Raw genomic sequence first — 19,364 nt, 5'->3', positions numbered from 1 at the left:
GAGGTCCTGTATTGAGACTTCTTTAGTTTTTCAAATTGTTGACATGTCTGTGAAAGCAAACCATAGAGGGTCAATTCTAAGGAGTTAACAGAGAGCTCTAATTGCACAACAGTATAAGCAATGTATCTTGAAACTTATTGTTTTGGTTTATTAGAACTGCAGTAGAGAGTCAGGACTTTTTAGAATGGTCTCCTTATAATTAAAATACTGCAAAATCTGGAGGTTTTAGTGGCATTGACACCTGCTACTGCTTCTGTCCCCAGACAGTACTGCTCAGGGTCCCTGGTTCCACAATAGGATCTGTGAATGTTAATAGGTACTACCTCACAGCTGGTACTGTAGGTCAGATGGATGGTGTAATCAGAAAGCAGTTTTACCTTTCTTCTACAGGAAAGAAATTCCCAGAGTAGCCTTAGCAGAGATCAGCGATAAACAAGGCTCTGTAGATACCACTCTTTGTCAGTGGTCTCCATGTTTGGAGAGTCAATGGAGCTTAAAATGCATATCCTTTTTCTTTGCCTTTTGTTGCAGGAGTCTAGTCCTCTTGATTTGATAGTGTGCCATTTTGAAAATGTTACTATGCCTGTTCCTTAGCCTCACACAAATTATTTATTATTTATAGTCCCCTAGGAAATGTCCTCTGAATTTTAACTACCAGTTGTTGTTTGTTTATTATATAGACATTTATTAATCTGTCCCCATTTTTTGTGGCAACTGCTTAAAATAGAAAGGTTTTGTTCTTATATGGAAAAACATATTGTGAGAGAAAAATACTTTAACTACTTTAAAATGTCAATTTTAACAGAAAAATCAAAGGTTTGCTAAACAGGCAAAGGAAAAAGTCCCCTGGGAAGAAAAAAAAATTGTTTGCTTTTTCCTTGGTTGGGAGGCCTTTTACAGCAAGACAGGTGAATTAGATAAAGGATGGGATATATTACAATTATTTGAAAAATCACTATAATCAGTACAAAGGGAGGAAGATAAATGTATGTAACTGTACTGGTCCTGACCTGTCTTTCTTTAGTAGGCATGTCTGGCCCATGTACTTAAAACACAGCAAAGAGTTGATGTTGTTTTTAGGTATACCTGTATGTTTGTATATATAGTTGGAAAAATAAAACAGCTGAATGACAGGAATCACTGACTAACAGAATCACAGAATGGGTCAGGGTGGAAGGGACCACAGTGGGTCATCTGGTGCAACCCCCTGCTCAAGGGGGTTGTTCTAGAGCACATTGCACAGAATTGTGTCCAGATTGTTCCTTAATATCCCCAGAAAGTGAGATTCTACAATCTCTTTGGGCAATCGGTCACTGCACAGAAAAGAAGTTCCTCCTCTTGTTCAGGTGGAACTTCCTGTGTGTCAGTTTGTTCTCATTGCCTCTTGTCCTGTTTCTTGGCATCACTGAGCAGAGCCTGCATCCATCCACTGACACCCTTTCTTTAGATACTTACAGACACTGATGAGAGTCACAGAATTGTTAGGTTTGGAAGGGACCACTGGAGACCATCTAGTCCAACCCACCTGACAAGGCAAAGTCATCTAGGGCAGGTTACATCGGAATGCATCAAGTTTTTTTGGTTTTTTTTTTCTTTTGAGTGTCTCCAGAGAGGGAGACTCCACAATCTCCCTGGGTATCCTATTCCAGTGCTCTGCCACCCTCAGTCTAAGGAAGTTTTTCCTCATGTTGAGGTAGAACTTCTCATACCTCAGTTTTTGGTCATTGCTCCTCATCCAACATCAGTGCTGGGTCACTCCAACATCAGTGCTGGGTCACTCCACTGACAGGAGTCCAGCACCATCCTCCTGACACCCACCTTTGAGATATTTCTGTGTATTGATGAGATCCCCTCTCAGTCTTCTCCAGACCAAACATTCCCAGTTTCCAGAGTCTCTCCTCATGAGAGAGAAGCTCCAGACCCCCGATCATCCTTGTGGCTCTCCAGTGGACCCTCTCCAGTAGCTCCTTGTCTCCCTTGTGCTGAGGAGCCCAGAACTGGACACAGCACTCCAGGACTGGCCTCACCAGGGCTGAGTAGAGGGGGAGGATCACCTCCCTGACCTGCTGGCCACACTCTTGCCAGTGCACCCCAGGATGACATTGGCCCTCCTGGCCACAGGGGCACTGGTGGCTCATGGACAGCTTGTGATGCACCAGGAGTCCCAGGTCCTTTTCCACTGAGCTCCTCTGTAGGAAGTCAACCCCAGCCTGTGCTGGCACTTGGGGCTGTTCCTCCCCAGGTGCAGGACCTGGCACTTGCCCTTGCTGAGGCTCACCAGGTTTCTCTCTGCCCAACCCTGCAGCTGATCAAGGTCCCATTGAATGGCAGCAGAGCTTTCAGGTGGATCAGCCACTGCCCCCAGTTTGGAGTCACCAGCAAACCTGCTGAGGGTGCATTTGGTCCCATCCTCCAGGTCAGTGATAAACAAATTCAATGAGATTGGACCCTTGGGAGCATCACTGACTGCAGGCTTCCACCTAGATTCTGGTCCACTGATCAGGTTTTTTGACGGGACAGGGAGTGTGGAAGGGAACTATGAGGACTACATTCTGCATATCCCCTTTTTGTTGGAGCCTCTTCTTAGAGGAGATTTTGGGGGCTGTGTCACAGACTGGTTTCCATCACTGATGTGAAGTGTCTTTAAAAAAAACTTTGTTGCCCTTGCAGCCTATTGCAGCAGACATTGCTTTATGTTTTAGTCTCTGGCTCGTTCCAGCTGTCACATCAACCTGAGCTTTGAAAATCATTATTCCATGTGGATTTTGTGCTCCCCTAATAGGACAGTGTCTGTACAGAGCCACTAAGCTGTGCAATTGTCAGTTCTTGATTCACCCCAAGATCCATCTAACCCACATTTCCTGAGCTTAGCTGCAAGGATGTTGTGAGAGACAATATATATCTGAGTTTGCCTCTCAGTCATTTCTTCTTGAGGCTGAACAGACCCAGGTACCTCATTCTATTTTAAGAAAGATGCTTCAGTCCCTTTGTCACCCTGTTGGAGCTAGTTGCTCCTTGTCTCTCTTGTAACGAGGAGCCCAGAACCGGAGAAAGCACTCCAGATGTAGCCTCACTAAGGCTGAGTAGAGGGGCAGGATCACCTCCCTTGTCCTTGACACGCTTGGCCACATTTAATTCCAGATGCACCTTGACCTTCCTTGTCTCATTTCTACTTACTCTGACAACCTCTCTATCTTCATTCTAAATGACCTTTTTCCATCTCCTGTGTATTTCCTGCCTGGGTAATGACAATTCTTCATTTGGTCATGCAAGTCTGTTACCTTCTCTGCCTGACTTCTTGCACATCGTGATGTGTTGTTCTTGAGCCTGGAGGAACTTATCCTTGAACATCAACCAACTCTCATGCACCTCTCTTCCCTTAAGGGGCTCTTCCTGTGGGATTCTTCCAAGAAGATCCCCAAAGAGACTAAAGTTAGCTCTCCTGAGCTAACATGGTTACCATTTTATTTGCTGCTCTGCTTCCTCCTCCCCTGATGCTGAACTAACTCCCAACCTTCACATCCCCAGCAAGGCCTTCCCTGTTAGTGTGAGGTCAAGCAGCACAATATTCCTTGTGGGATCCGCCACTACCTGTGACAGGAAGTTGTCATCACTGCTTCTCAAGAACTTCCTGGGCTGTTTGTGTTTCATGGTGCTGGTTCTGCAGCAGATGTCAGGATAGTTAAGTCTCCTACAAGAACCAATATCTCTGACTCTAAGGCTGCTTTGTGCTGCCTGTAGAAGATGTCATCCACCTTCTCCTGCTGCTCAGGTGGCCTGTAGCAAACACCCACAAGTGTTACCCCTACTGATCTGCCTTTTTATCCTGACCCATAAGCTCTTGACTCACTCACCATCCACCCCAAGATAGAGATCTTTACATTCCAGGTGTTGCCTCAAGAGAGGGTAACTCCACCACCTCGCCTTCTTGGTTTGCCTCTCCTAAATAGCATTTCCTTTATTACAGCATTCCAGTCACGTGAGCTCTCACACCACATCTCTAATTGCAAAGGTCAGAGTCCTTTGACATCACACAGATCTCCAGTTCCTCCTCTTTCTTCCCCATTTTGTGTGCATTGGTGTACAGCACTCCATGGAAGTATTTGATTGTGTCAATATACCCAGTGGGAGTGCACAGTCTGTCTTCTGGTTACGTCTTTGGATTCATGTACCCTCGGGAGGCATCCCCTCCTAAGCATCCTTTTGCTGCTTGGGTGATCATTGTAGTTCTCCCCTTCCCACACCTTTTCTCTGTCAAGCCTGGCCTTGTTCCTGTCCCCCTTTAAATCCAGTTTAAACCTCTTTTCAGTGAACCCTGCTAAGATCCTTTTCCTTCTTTGAGCTAGGAGGATCTCATTTGTTGTCAGCAGACTCAGTATCAGATAAACTGACCCATGATCAAAACCCCACAAATTCTGATGTTAACACCACCCTTGAAGCTATATGTTCCTCTGGGATTTTCCTGGGTTTTGCCCCATCATTCCCCACAACTGGAAGGAGAGAAGAGAACACAGCTTGTGCTCCAGATCCCTTGACCAGTTATCCCAAGGCCCTGAGGTCCCTCTTGATCATTCACAGCCTTTTTATTGGGACTTTGTTGCTACCCAGCTGGTAAACAGGTAATGGGTAGTGATCAGTTGGCTGTACCACTGGGCAGTTTGTTGGTGATGTCTCTTTTCTGGGCTGCATGGAGGCAACATACTTCTGTATAGGTTAATTCTGGTTGGCATATTGGGCTCTTCATTTCTCTAAAAAGGGAGTCACTACTGCCGTTCCTTTTTTTCTTAATTGAGGAGGTCAAAATGTAGGGGGTAGGCTGCCCTGTCCTAGACAATCGGTCCAGCCTAGATGGACTTCCATCCACATTCTCCTTTCCCTGATTCTGAGATTCCAGGGCCCCATACCTGCTGTATAAGGGCACCTCGGAAGGTAAGTAGTTTGGGAGGAGATTCACCTGCTCCCCCCAAGGAGAAATCTGTTTCCACTCACCTCTGTCTCTAAGGTCCCATGTTGCCTGGTGGTGAGAGGGTGGGGGATCCATTGCTTCAGGTGAAGTGGACAGTGGGTGCATTTGAGGTGTGGTAGAATGCAGCTCCACCACTCAGTCTCTTCCTCAGGCTCCCTAATTCTTCTTAGTTTTTCTACTTTTTCTCTCAGCTCCAGCATTAGACTTTGTAAGTCATCCACCTGATCACAATTCACACAGCTGTTGTCTCTGCTGCCCTGAGAACAGTGCTGGGCTCCACAATTCCCTGCAGTCTGAGACCCAAACTCCTGCATGGTTTCATGGGCACTCCATCTGGGTTGCCCCATCCTTTCTGGTGTGCACAGAGGAAGTAACTTTTGTCCAAACAAACACCACACCTCAGCTCAATCACTGAGAGTGAAGATCACCAACTGAGCTAAGTGCTTGAGTTGGCTGTGCCTCAGTGCCCTTCCTGCTTGCCCTGCATGTGCAAACAGTGTCATGGTGCTCTGGCTCATGTTTCATGCTGTTTGCCCTCTCTGTTAATTGTGTTGCTGCTTGCTTGCCCTCCCTGGGGGCAGCTTTAGTGCATGTGGGGGTGGGCCCTCTCTCCTCTACTGCCATCTATGCTCAGCTCTCCAAAAGAAAAACCTTTTGATGTCTCTGTGTCATTATATTTGTAGTTTTCAGTTCTGTTTCTATGCCAGAATAAAGGCTAAGGGTGTAGTAAGAAGTAGGATAAAATAGTTTTGCTAGTAGCACCTGATTTTTTGTTAAGGTTTCTTGGAATTGATAGAGCTCTGTAACTCAGTGAGGTGCCCCTCAAAGCTCAAACACCAAAGGAAACCAGCTTGCCAATGTTTAGGAAAAAAAGCCCATGTCTCTTTCAAGAACCGTGCTTTTAAGCTTTAAAGAAAACTCTAGAAACAGTGTCTGGTGTAGCAAAAGAAATTATTAGCCAGTAACAGAGAGAAGGTCTATTTTCTTGCAAAACTTACATTTCTGAAGTCAAAGGTTGTCTTATTTACTTTTGCATATTACCATATCACAAAAAGCATTAAAGAAGCTCCTTAATTAGTAAGAGCACTGAATATTGGTATTGCTGTCCAACAACCCTGTAGGGATCACAGTTTGTTTGCTTAGACATTGGCCTTTCACCTGTGATGGCCAGAAACCATAGGCTGTTTTCTAAATTTGGCTCACCTTTTCAGTTCCTTCCAGTCATGCTATCAGAGTTTTCATCTATAAAAATCAAACACTGTAAATAATGCAGTAGCACTGAAAGTATTGTCCATGTTCATACTTTATTTCAGCTTAGTAAAGTGACATATGTGGCCTCTTAATTGCATTTTGAAATTAAATATTTTAGTGGCCTAGTCTATTTTTGTATTGCTTGAAGTATTTTAACAGCATTACAAATTCTTTCCCTTCCAGAAAAATTATAAAATATTTATTTGGTCAAAGACATTTTGAACTGACTAGGGTACATCTCTATAGAAGCGTGGAATCTTCTATTTTCATTCTAGGGATAGCTGTGTACATTTTTTTCCCTTTTGTGCTTGATGGAGGAGGTAAAAGAAACTAGGGTGCCTTGCTCACCATTAGTTTGGGACCTGTACCAAATAGAATGCAGGAGAATATGGCTGGATAATACCATTTTGCTTCTTTTTAGACCATTGCTACAGGAATAATGTCACTCTATGTTCAACAAAATTGTCTATAGCTCTAAGAGAGGCATCTGAAACTTAGAAAAATCCTCAGTTTTCATCATCATATGGACTTGTAGTTGCATCCATGTTTGCCTTTTTGTGACCATGTGTTGTAGCTGAAGTATTAGCATTTAACTTGAGCTTGTACATTCTTTGTGAACAGTGCCTAAAATTTATCGCCCTATACCAGTGGAGCCTGTTTAAATGTAGTCACTGTTTCAATCACAGCAGGCTTTTATGCATCAAGAACCCAGTTTAAGTCTCTGAGGTCACTTAGAGCTCTCAGTGTAGCGTCTTGATTCCAGTACTGCAGTCTGCATCCTCTAACTGTAGTCCTAGCATTTCCTGACTTGTTACCATCTTAATTTCTCTATACCAGCTTACTATTTTAAATCTCCCTCTTTCCCTATTTCAGGGCATTTAGAGGAAAAAAATGTTCAGCAACTTAAAAAAATCTATTGTGGTACTAGGCAAAATAAAAACATCTGTATTACACTGTTCTTTTGAAAACTCACTTCTGTATGAGACCTAATTAATCTGTGAATATATAAGTAGGGGGTTGATTACAAAGTAATTAAGAGATCACCTTTACTTCCCCTTTTCCAGCTGCTGCCAATCTGTCTACATTTATGTTCCAGAGCCTTCCTTATTTTTTTCTTCTCCCTTATGCTAACTTTATTTCTTCTTTGTAAAGCAATGGTCTTTCTTAAATTGGAGCATGTAATTCCTTACTAAGCAATTGTTATTAAGTCAACTGATAAAACTGCATTGTGGACAACAGGGTGCAGGCTATTGGAGTACCGAGGGTTATCATCAGGAACTAGGAATCCATTTCTAACTGAAGATCGTACAAACTTTACTTTGTTATTTTGTTTTCATGTTTAACATTTCATTGTTTAACAGTTTATTAGGAGAGATAGTTTTATCACCATTACTAATAATATTTGTTCCTTTAGTGTGTTACTTGAATGTGAAGAAAAAAAGAAAGTATTTTCTTTTATCTTTTGTCTAGGTAAAAATTATTTCATTAAGTAAAAAAACTTTTTGTTAATATTTCTTCTGGGTTTGTTTGTTTGGTGTTTTTTTTCTCTTACCCTAGGAGTACCAAGAAGCAGCAGAGAAAAATAAGGAAAAAATTTATGTCCTTGAAAAAAGTCTAGAGAAATCAGCTCTTGAAAACATTTCTGTGAAAAAGATGTTAACACAGTTTCAAAAGGAGCATTCCTCCCTCCTGGCAGCCTGTGCACTATTGGCAGGGGCCCTGTATCCTCTGTACGGCAGACTGTGTTCTATGTCTTCCCAAAGAGACCTTCTCCAGGATCAGGCGAACATTTATGAATTAGTGAACCAGAAGATTAGAACCCTAGTTCATGCTCTCTCTGATGATAAGGAAAACAATCAAGATGAAGCAAAACTAAAGAGAAGAAAATCCCAGGGCCTGATTTATGTATTCCGAAGAGCTGTGATTGCAGTTTTGGCAGCCAACAGACTTAAGGTTTTAGCACAGTCTTCTAGTTCCCTCTTCATCTGGACAAATGGCTTAAAAGAAGGAATTGGAATTCCTGTTTGTGTAGGAGAATCCAAAGGCAAGCGTAATCTGTTAAGTAAGCTGATTTTTTTCTTCTTTGATAAATGTTGTGTCAAAAGACATGACTAGTGAATAACATATAGTAAGTAATATTATTTATAATAGAGTGTAAATACAAACTTAATGACATTTTAACAAATGTAATTTCTGAATTTGGAACTTCTAGATAACTTGATACATGTAATTTCCCCTAAAAGGAAATGCTTAGTCTGTTATTCAGTTATATTGGTAGCTACAATTCTATTCCATAGGTTGTGAAGATGAAAAGCTTGACTGTGTGGAAGCACTCCGCTGGTTTGCTAGTTCCAACCTCCTTGCTGCAATAATCAGTTCTGTCACTGAATTGCAGGATGTTGTCAACAAACCAGGTAATTTTAAAAGTATATTCTTGTAGTTGAAGATTAAAAAAATAATCAGGACGGTTACATCATCTCCATTTTTAGGATTTATTTAAACTATTCTGGATCAAATCTCCTGAGAGCTGTATTGATGGAACAGATTGAATTTTCTTTAATTGGTGATGTGATACTTTATCCTTCTGGTATATAGAGTCATGGGAACAGAAGGCTGGAGAGTGCTTTTAGAAAGCATTTATACCATTCTGCCTGTTTGACTGTGACATATTAAAAATAATCTAAACCACACAAATAGATATTTGGCTAACCTGTTTTTAAAGGCTTAGCCTAAAAAGTAGGCTAAGCTTTTAAATTAAGTAACTCTTACAAGGCTCTTGTAAGAACCTTGAAGTAACTCTTAAAAGGTTTCCAGTTATCTTCTTCATCTGGTCTAATATTCAAGAAGTGTTTTCCTGGAGCTCAACCTAATATTTTTTCTATGGAGAAAATCTATGTAGTTTTGTTTTTATTTGATTTGTGTATTTCTTAAGTGCAGGCTCTAAAACTGACACATCTTCAACTTGGAACATTACAGCTGCTGACTGAAAGGAAATAATTTCATACCGTGTTTTATATTATATGAATTTAGTAGTTCCAAATCTGGAAAACAGTGAATTTCATGGATAATATTTTCATGTGCTTTATTTGTTATCTTACCATTTTGGAGAGAGAAATAAAATGCTCTCAGTTTATACAGTGCATAGCAGTCCTTATTTTATGTCTCTGCAGTGTTCCCTCTCTAAGTTTATGTTTAATTAGGTTTGTGTCTAGATTTCCTAATTTTCCCAGTCTCTGCTTGTATAGAATTCTACAATGCCTATGAAAAATTGTAATGTCAGTCTTTGGAAATATCACCTCATGATTCCCAGCTGTTAACTATTTTCCTTAACTTATTTGCAGCAAGAACTGACCTAAGAGTTTGCTTGGTTCTCTGTATTGCTGCCATCCTTAGTTCTTCGGTAAATTGTAGTTTTAAAATACCAACACTTCTGTCACAGAATAAAGGATGTTTAAGGAGGGATAATTTATATGAATAAATGGAAGTAGCAGGACAGGGATAAGATGATTCATTTTCCAGAAGCCTAAACAACAAATTGATCCCAGAAGACATTGAAACAAAATTGTTTTGATGCAGTTTCAGAGCTCTCTTCTTTGGTCATCCTGTTTTCAGTAACTTAAATTTATATCCTTACAAAGCAAAGTTTGAACTGTATTTCTGAGTATTTACAGGGTTTATACTGCAAGTGTTCCTGTGTACAGAGTATTGTGTAGGAACAGCAAATTGAAGAAGAATTGAGAGAAATGGAGCAGCAGCATGGATCTGCTGAAGTGACTGATTAGAAAACATCATGATATTTTGGCAGTTTGAACAATATGGGAATTCTACTGGTCTCTATTTACTAGATATCTCTGCACTCAACACAGGCTTGATTTTTGAGAATTAGGAAGAACCATGCTGGGAATGTTATGACCACAGTCAGTTTGGTGATTCTTTAATATCTTATGTCTATTAAGTAATTTCCACAGAACCTCAAGGTCTATCTGCTCATGTATTACTTGGAATTCTGTTGCTCATGAGATCAAGTCTCCTAAGAATTTTTAGGTCAAAAAATAGTAATAAATAATTTAAAGTTTGATATGAAATTTCCAGAATGTTGAAGTAATTAGGCTCTGAAGGAATATATTTGAAAGCTTCCACACTTAGAAAATTACATTATGTTGTTCTATTAGTAATATTTTAAGTAGAACTTAAATCTTCAAACTGACTTCAATTATGTTGAATTTCTTAAAAAATTATAAATAGGCAGTTCTTTCATGTCTTTAAATAATGGCAGTTCTGGATTAGACTATATGTCACAGGAGAGAGAGTTCTACAAGAAGGTGCTGTCTGGATCATCAATATGGAATGATTCAGTGTCTTAGAAATTATGTTTAAAAATTGCTAGGTTCTGGGGAACCGTTTGAGGCACGTATATCAGTCTTTTAAATAAGTGGTTCTGTTTTGACATTGAAGATTGTTTCCCTTCATAGTGTTAGTTAGTTTGGGTCTCATTCCAACATGCCTTGGAATGATCTCTTTGCTTCAGTTTCAATGCAAATTCATTGCAGTGTTGGAGTTTTTTGTTTGCTTTGGGTTTTTTTGTAGAGTTAGATTTTAGGTTTATTTGAACAAAATCTGTACTGTCATAAACCAGAGACAGTAACAGCCAAAGTTTTCACTACAAATATCATCAACTGTTAAATATATAAAGCTTTAGAAGTTTGACATGAACATTTAAGTCTTGTGTAGTACAAAGTTAATCCTGCTGACTAGTGTTCAATTTCACCAAAACAGAATAAACAAGAATTGTTTTTTCATCTTTCAGTGACGTAATATTTGACACTTTTTTTCATTTACTTAATGTAAAGCTTAATTGCTTTGTCATATACCTGTATTTGTGTTAATAATTTCTTAGAGACATCATAAAGTACATAATTTAACACATAATTTAATTTTTATTGTAATTCTTTCATCCTTCATGGCAGGTACTTAATATATATATACTTAAAGAGTCTATGCTCCTCTCAGTTATTACAGATACAGTTCCTTGTGGAACTGATTTATGTTTTCATTTTATCTTTCAAAGCAATAAGTAACTTCCTTCAAAATATTTCTGTCTATTTAGTCAAAGCTACTCTTCATAAAAATAATGGAGGACATGACTATTTATTGCTACCCCAACAAAATGCCTTAAGCTGTGATCAAGCTGTGTCAGGGGAAATATTAGGAAGAAGTTTTATACAGAAAGAGTGATAAAATATTGGAATGGCCTGCCTGGGGAGGTGGTGGAGTCCCCATCCCTGGATGTGGCACTCAGTGCCATGGTTTAGTTAAGGTGTTAGGGCACGGGTTGGACTTGATCTTTAAGGTCTCTTTCAACCTGGTGGTTCTGTGATATCTTGAACTGTACTGGTTAAGGAGAGTGCTTGTTTGGAAGTGGAATGATCATTTGAAAATGCTACCTCACATTTGTCTGCATTATTATTTTAAATTTACTTTTGATATGGTTAAACATGAGATTCTAGGCATAGGGAATGGGCTGCCATGCTAGGTACTACACATATGGAGAAACAATATGTGCTTCTGACAGGCGAACAATATCTCATAACCTGAGATAGCAAGTGGAAATACTGGGAAAAGTGAAGGAACAGTAGCTCATTGAGCTCCTTTATCCTATATATACCAAAAATCATGGCAAAGGACAGTTTTTGAGAAGGTTTTGGCATCATCTTACATAGAAGGCCATAAAAATGTTCTAGTTTTCATTTTAGGTTAATTTAACTAAACATTCAACTAGTGAATGCATTCTGACTGGAGAATTGCAATAGCAGTTTTTTCTGGGTATGAAAAGAATCATTTTTTTTTATTGCAAAGGAAGTTTAGTTAGTTGAAGTGCAAGATAAAAATGCCTCATCAGATTTTTAACTTCAAAGGTGCTATTTTAGTCATGAAGAAAAGACAGATCTACTAGTCACTGAGGTTATGGAGAGCATGTTCTCAAAAATGATACTCCAGTTAAGCACTGGAGTCATTGGAGTGGTGCTGTTTCAAAACTGAGCAGGAAAATGGCTTTGAAAATAAAATATTTGATTTTATCATGTGCTTTTTTTGTTATTCCTTACAGATAAATCTCAACCTCACATGTAAATGATCTTCTTTACAATGAGATTTGTAATAAAAATACATCAATAATCATGTTCTGTTTGCTTTGTACCTCTGGCTTTTTCCTTCACAGTCTATAAACAGAAATTCTTTAACTTAAGCCAGGGTTATTTTTTTCTGTTTATACTCTTAAGCAAATATTTTAGTTCACTGCAGCAACAGGAGATCTCCTGTACTACTGAATGTAAATAAGCTCTTCCATGCTTGTCATCTTACACTGATAGTATCATAAGACAAGTAATGACAGATTAAGACCTGCCTAGCAGAGGGAAAACTAAATTACAAGACTTTTATTAAGGCATAAATAAACCTATTAACTGTTATCTGGAATACCAATTAGTGGAAGGAGCACTGACAATTTTATTTATCAACATTAAACACAATTATTAATTACAGACCTGACGAATCTAGCAGTAAGCAGGACATGTTGGGTGTGCTGGGGCCTTAAGTCCATTATATGAGAAGGATGATTACCAAAATCCTGTGGGGAAATACGTAATTGTAGCTGTAAAATTTTAATTGCCTTGGAATAAGGTAAATTATATTCTCTTGTCTCAGAATATAAATAGTATGGCATTAAGGTACCAAGCCGCACTAATTTTGAACAGCAAATGATTTAGACATCTGTAGAGAGGAGGGAGGAAAAATCGAGAAACCCTCAGAAGTTTGCCTTGGAAATATTACAATAAAGTGTTTCACCATGTGCTATTACTTCTGACTTATTTGACCTGACTTCCATTTGCTTGCATTTGTCTTGCATGTTTTCTGAATTACAAAATTAGAACACTAAAGTCTTTAGAAAGGATGGTATTGGGGAACATGATAACAACTGGACAAGTAGTCTGTGACAAAGAAATCCTATTCTTTAGAATCTTATTCTACCCTCCCATTTGTAAATTGATAGGATTAGAATTTTCATTGCTAAATACACAATTTGTCTTAAAGTCTCTCTCTGAGATATTCCTTTGAACTCAATCTTCCAGTCCTTAATGGAAAATTTCTATTGAGTATCTTTAAGGTCTTCTTTATTGTGGTTTCTTTCACTGAAAGAAACTGAAATAATAACCTATTTGATGTTTCTTTTCTGTGTTTTGGTTTGGGTTTTGTTGTTTTGTAGGGGTTTTTTTGTTTGACTGTTTGTTTGGGGGTTTTGTTTGTTTTTGGTTTTTTTTTTGGTTTTTTTTTTTTTTTTTTTAAGGTACAAAGTCCTGGCTTTCTGGAAAGTTACTGTTAAGTGCAGCCAGGAATTCGTTTTCAAAACTTATGGACAAGCTGAATGTTATAATGGAGACAGTTCCATTAGACCACTGCAAGTACATTACTTATCTGGAGAAAGACTCCTTGGTACAGAGCCTGGCTCATGGACTCAATAAAATAAATACCCAGGCCCTGGAAGCTGGATTGTGTGACAGAGTATCCAGTATGGTATGTATAATTATAGTCCTACCTTATGTAAGCAGTAGGTTCATGGCCTAAGTGTTAGGATGAAGCTCTCTTCCTAGTACCATAATTTTGTTTCAGTTTATGAGACTGTTACATTGAACTATTACAACTATGTAGACATCACATTCCCAACACCCAGAAGCATTAGAGCATGAATGTGTTTTTTCTTTTATGTCAAAGAATTTTAAGAAGAGATTTGATGTATCCAAGAAAAAGGGTTTTTAAAGTTCTTTCAAAGTTTTATTTGCTTTGTAAGAACTAACTTGCTTTTGGCTTCAATTAAATGTTACAGAATTGGTTTTTTGTTGTGGTTTATTTTTTGGGGGGGTGAGGGGGGTGGTGTTTCTGTTTTCTGGTGCTTTGTGTTCTGTCTTTCAGTAAAGATAGCTGTCTTCCCTATAATCAGAGGGAAAGGAGAAACCTGAAATAATTGGTCTTTTATTGTCGGCCTCACATTAAAATAGTACTTTCTTGAAAACAGAATTTTCAGTTACCCTCAAGAGTACGAAGGTGAAACAAGTTCACTTTTTGCACTCATGCATCTTAGAGATGATGGACAAAATGAGAGCTTTGTCCAATTTGCTTGGGTATTACATGTGACTCTTTTATTGATAAAATAGTTCATGTTAAAGCACATAAATTTGTTTCTGATTATTGACAGAAAAACATAGAATCCTTGCAGAAGCAAATATTTGAATTTACACAAAGACTTCATACAGCAGAAGTGGAACGCCTCTCACTGCGCCTACAGCTTGCAGAATTCAAATCAAATTTCAGTGAGATAAAAAAAGAAGCAGACAAAGCACAGAGACTGCAAGAGCAATTAAATATATTTAAGCAAGTAAGTATATTTGATTTAGAGGTGACTGCTTATAAGACATGTTTGTGTGAGTTCTTTTGAAAATAAGTATAAAATCATTCTAATATTAAAAGAATATTCCAGAAGATTTGCATTGTAAGTGTCACTAAACTAGAAGTGAGATGTGTTTAGAAAGGCTTCCCTTCCCCAAGAGTTTCTTTTTGATTTGTAGAATGGGGTGCTCTAGTAAATTATATGTTTGGTCTTCAGCAACCAGGTTTTCTTCTGTATGTTGAAAGCGTTGATGTGATTTATATACCCCAAAAACATTTATAGATCTCATTTCAGTGGATTAAAGTCAGCTGCCATGAGGATATTGAATAAGTATGTTCATGAGAACTTCAAGAAGTATAAACTCTGTGTGGATATTGCTGAATATTATGATAGACATTTTTCTGTATCTTTGATGCTGGGTTATGCCCTGAGCTAGTCAATGCAAATTTTAGTGTGGCTGTTCCTCTGAAGGACTAAGTTTATGGAAGGGGAAAAAAGGCCCTCTTCTACATTCCTGCTAGCATGTATGCACCAAATTCCTCTGACTCCTAGCTGTCACTGATTGATTTACTTAAGCACAATGCATTCGCTAGCCTGTAAATAGATTGTCCAACAGGAGCAAGAAGACACAACAAAAAGGTTCCTTAACTGCTTGAAACCACAGTATTGTGACTAATGGACATGGTAATTGAGGGGTAATGCCATTTGGTGCGTTCTCAGTTAGACCCCTGTCATATTTACAGAACTGTGTCTTCAGCCCTTGGAGGGGAAGAAACTTGTCTTGCTTTAGCATGCTGGAGGTTCACTAAGCACCTTTCCAACTATGCTTATTTCTTGTAGGCTTCATTCAGAATTGAACATGTGTTTGAACTATTTGAGGTTGTTAATGGTTAAGAATTAAGAATGGTTAATGAATACATGCTCAACAGGTACACTGTACAGCTAAAACAGCTGTGGCCCAGAAAAAGCTGTGTTTTCTGTAGCTGTGACCTGATACTGAAGCATAGTTGGTAGACTCGTCAGTGTGTCCCAATCAAGATACTTCCAAGCAGAGAGTATTTAACAGATAGTGTCAAATCCATTCTTCTTCCTGTTCCTAGCTGGTAAAATATTGGGTTTTTTTACTCAAACAGACAAAATTATATCTGCTTATCTTCAGTTTTGCTCATACTGGGTTTTAATGCTTACAGTTCTGGGAAAATTGGAAGATATCACAGTTTAGATTGCCATTCAATTGTTGACAATGATTTTCCTTGAAGAACTATTTTGTCTTTCTGGAACACTTTTGGAAAGTGAGAAAGAGCTTGGGAAGATGTTTACAAGGATTAACAAGATATGCACTAAAATGTGGGACATTTATCTGCATATTTCCTTCTAAATATTGGTTCTTAGCAATCTAGGGTGTTAATTTGAATAGAATAGCAAATGTGTACTGTTTACACAGAGAGTCAGAATACTGTTTTGAAAAAATACAGTGAATAAAGTTGTCTGGTCATTTCATTGCTTGGTGGTCTGTCTTAGAGTTAAAAAACCTAAATAAATAATAACCTTTAGCATGCTTTTATTTTAGAATTTAATATGCTCCCAAGTGGAACTTGGGAAGTCAAGTATGTAAACAGGTAAGTATAGTTACATAATCAAATACAATTTATTTTTCTTATCAGAAATTAATCACCCATGAGAGGTTTGAAAGTGTCTGTGAAGAATTAAATAATGCATTACATCGGGAGCATCAGGCACAATTGCTTTTGAATGAACAAGCACAACAGCTACAGGAGTTAAATAATAAACTAGAATTGCAATCCAGTGAAGAAGCAGATAGAACCCAAGTCTTAAGTGAATCTGTAAAGGTAAGATGATTAGGCACTAATTAGGCACCTGAAATTTTTTTTTGGTGAATAAGCCAAATGTCATAGTTCTTGTGCAAATAAAATGTAAATGCACACATACTACATAGACCATTGAAATTTTAGGGTACTTAGAAACACTTTCAAGATACTTCAATGTATAACATCACTTTTCTGCTCTTGAAACTGGGTGGTGTGCACTAATATATGTGAATTGTGTGAAATTTATAGGGGACATAAATGACAGATCTAGCTATCACAAGGTGTTTGCAATTTATAGAAAAAATAAATGAAAAAGTACAAGGATACTTTGATTTTTGATAGAGGTCACAATAATATTTTAAAACCTGGACTGTCTGTTTCCTGAATATAATCTTAGGATGGAGAATACATTTGTCTGTTTGGAATATGTGAGGTGATGATAGAGAGATATCCTTTTTTCATCAGAATTTAGAACTTTCTGTAGATGTAATGAGTAATGAGGGAAAAGATCATGTTATCAGAATCTCTGATGACAAACAGAGGAACAGAGAGAGTATTTGAGGTATTTGAGAGTATTTGAAACCAGGTGGATATATAACATGGGAAGAGAGAAAACTTTGTGATGGCAAGCCAGTCATAGGTGGTGACCTGAGCTTGGCAGCTTTTAGTTATTTTCTATTTAAAGCAAGCTTTGCTGCTTGTGTCTGCTCTTCAGCCCTACTACTGTCTTTTCATCTCCCAGTATTCTTCTGTGAATTGATAACTGAGCAAAGGGACTGCTTCACCAGTATTTTGAGAAATACAAGCACTTGTAATTCTGAGAGTAGAAGTGTCAAGCAGGAGGAGAACCAAAATGATTCCAGCTGCAAAAGTAGTAGGAATGTCATAAATATTGAAAATATTACAATGAAAGTAGATGTCAAAGAGGATGAGTTGCAGCAAAATAGAGATTTCAAGTGATGTATAGTGGAGGATGTTGAAGGAAGTTGTTAAATTTATTAAGGAGTATTTTCACTGGTTTTATTATTTACTAAAAATGCCTTACCTCACTAAGGGTACAAGACAGTGACATTTTCAATTTACCTATTGGTTTCTGTAGTTTTTTTTTCTCCCTCACAATTCCCTAGTCTTAGGTGTTTCACTTCATAAATAGCTAGTGTTTTCAGTCAGGTTCCTTGTTAATACTATTGCTATTTTCTTTCTGATATAACTGCAGTGTATATATAAGATGTTAGTCTTGTGTTTGATTTCTTTGAGAAATGCTTGATTTGAGATTTTCAAATGGCTATTAGGAATATAAAGAAGGCAAGGTCTAGAAGACAAATCCTTCTTGCAATCTTCATTTCTGTCTACTTTTTGTGCATTAATACATGTTTTTTCACCATGTTTTACTTTGTCTAAAACACACCTTTTCATTTGTTCAGAGACTGTGAAGAGAAAGGTCAATTGTAGGCAATCAAAATATAGGAGGAACTTTTAAACAAATAGGTTACATAGATTATTGGATACTGAATTACATTTCACAGCTTCAGGTTTTTATTAATTGAAGGCTACATACAATTTTTTTTGAGACAGTCATGATCCTAAAATGCATCCTAATTCTGCAGTTCTTTAACAGTTGTTTGCTACTGGAACAACTTAATTTAGTGGAAAATGCTTGTTTATTGCTCAAATCTTTCAAGATACAATGCAATGTAATAATACAGGTGATAGAATAGAGGCAAAGAACATTGACAAAATAAACCTTAGGGCTAAAGTTTACTACTGACAGGTACACTGGTTTGGTTTATTACTTTGTAAGTCTCAATCCTTCCCATTGAGGAGTTTTAAACCAAATTTAAATTGTAGGCTTGTTGCTGTGTACTGTCCTTCAACTTAGAAAACTAATTGATATATCTTAATTTCTTCATAATATTTACTACAAAATGTAGCACAAATTTGCATTTTTGTTGTAACAGCATGTATCTGTGACTGAATCAAAAAAGGAGACAGGAAAGTTGTGGTAACATGTCAAAACATGATAAATATCTTGTGGTCCTTGATTTTTTTTTTAGTCATGCAGATACAATTTTATAAGGTATGCATCCTAAATCATCATTTCGCCTTCATTTTTTATCATTGTTTCTACAATTCCAAACCTGTGTTGTATAAGTACTTTCGAAATTCAAGTGGCAGTCTAATATAATACTTTGATACCAAGGAGTAAAAATGGCTCTTAAATTTTGAGCCCTATATCTTTTGGTTTTTAAATTTTAAGAAAAAGTATCTTTTCTTTCCCACAGTTAAGCACCACCCAACCTTGTTCATGCCTTTATTCACAACAGGAAGAAATGGTGTCTGCCCTGGCATCTTAATTGATAGACACTTTTATTTAGTTTAATTGGGTTTTGTGACTTAAAATGTTTGGGGGTTTTGTGGGGCTTTTTGTAGCTCTCATTTTGCAGTACAGTGAAACAATCTCATCTTTGCAATAATCAGCCTTGCCCCTGTAAAACAGTGTTCTTAAAATTGTATAGGGTTTCAAGTGAATGCTTAAATAATACAGAAAAAAGAAGAGCATTTTTACTGTTGCACTGTAAAAAAAACAAAATATAAAAAAATATGCCTCCAACTTTATCTTAAGATACAAAATAATATTACTTGTATAGACTTAAGTGTATATAAAAATTTGGTGAATATGGTAGCATACAAGTAAGGTCAGGTAGATAGACACGGTGTGAAAAAAAAATAGACATGCTTTGAATTCTTTAATCATAATTTTTGAACAGGTAAGAAGAAGAAAATTAAAATATTAGATACTTCCACTTTTGATAGCTTATTTTTAAACTTATTCACCGTTCGACAGCAATCAGTAAGGAGATATTTTGGTATTCATGTA

The 19,364-nt window shown here is 37.6% G+C and overlaps 1 protein-coding gene across 6 annotated transcripts in view; it reads left to right on the top strand.

The window, feature by feature from the left end:
• The window catches only part of CCDC171 (coiled-coil domain containing 171), a 153,562-nt gene that overhangs the window by 63,621 nt on the left and 70,577 nt on the right, over positions 1–19,364 (top strand). For 5 of the 6 annotated variants that reach the window (XM_071424955.1, XM_071424957.1, XM_071424958.1 and 2 more), the window contains 5 exons: positions 7,775–8,279; positions 8,515–8,631; positions 13,560–13,786; positions 14,466–14,645; positions 16,322–16,507. In XM_071424955.1, coding sequence (XP_071281056.1) covers positions 7,775–8,279; positions 8,515–8,631; positions 13,560–13,786; positions 14,466–14,645; positions 16,322–16,507 — 1,215 coding nt within the window. The remainder of the gene's footprint in view (positions 1–7,774; positions 8,280–8,514; positions 8,632–13,559; positions 13,787–14,465; positions 14,646–16,321; positions 16,508–19,364) is intronic. The other variant, XM_071424959.1, reaches the window with a different exon arrangement.

Source organism: Agelaius tricolor, unplaced genomic scaffold, assembly GCF_023055355.1.
Source record: "Agelaius tricolor isolate 1412-34295 unplaced genomic scaffold, bAgeTri1.0.p SCAF_4, whole genome shotgun sequence".
NCBI lineage: Eukaryota > Metazoa > Chordata > Aves > Passeriformes > Icteridae > Agelaius > Agelaius tricolor.
This window is presented reverse-complemented; position numbering and strand designations above follow the sequence as displayed.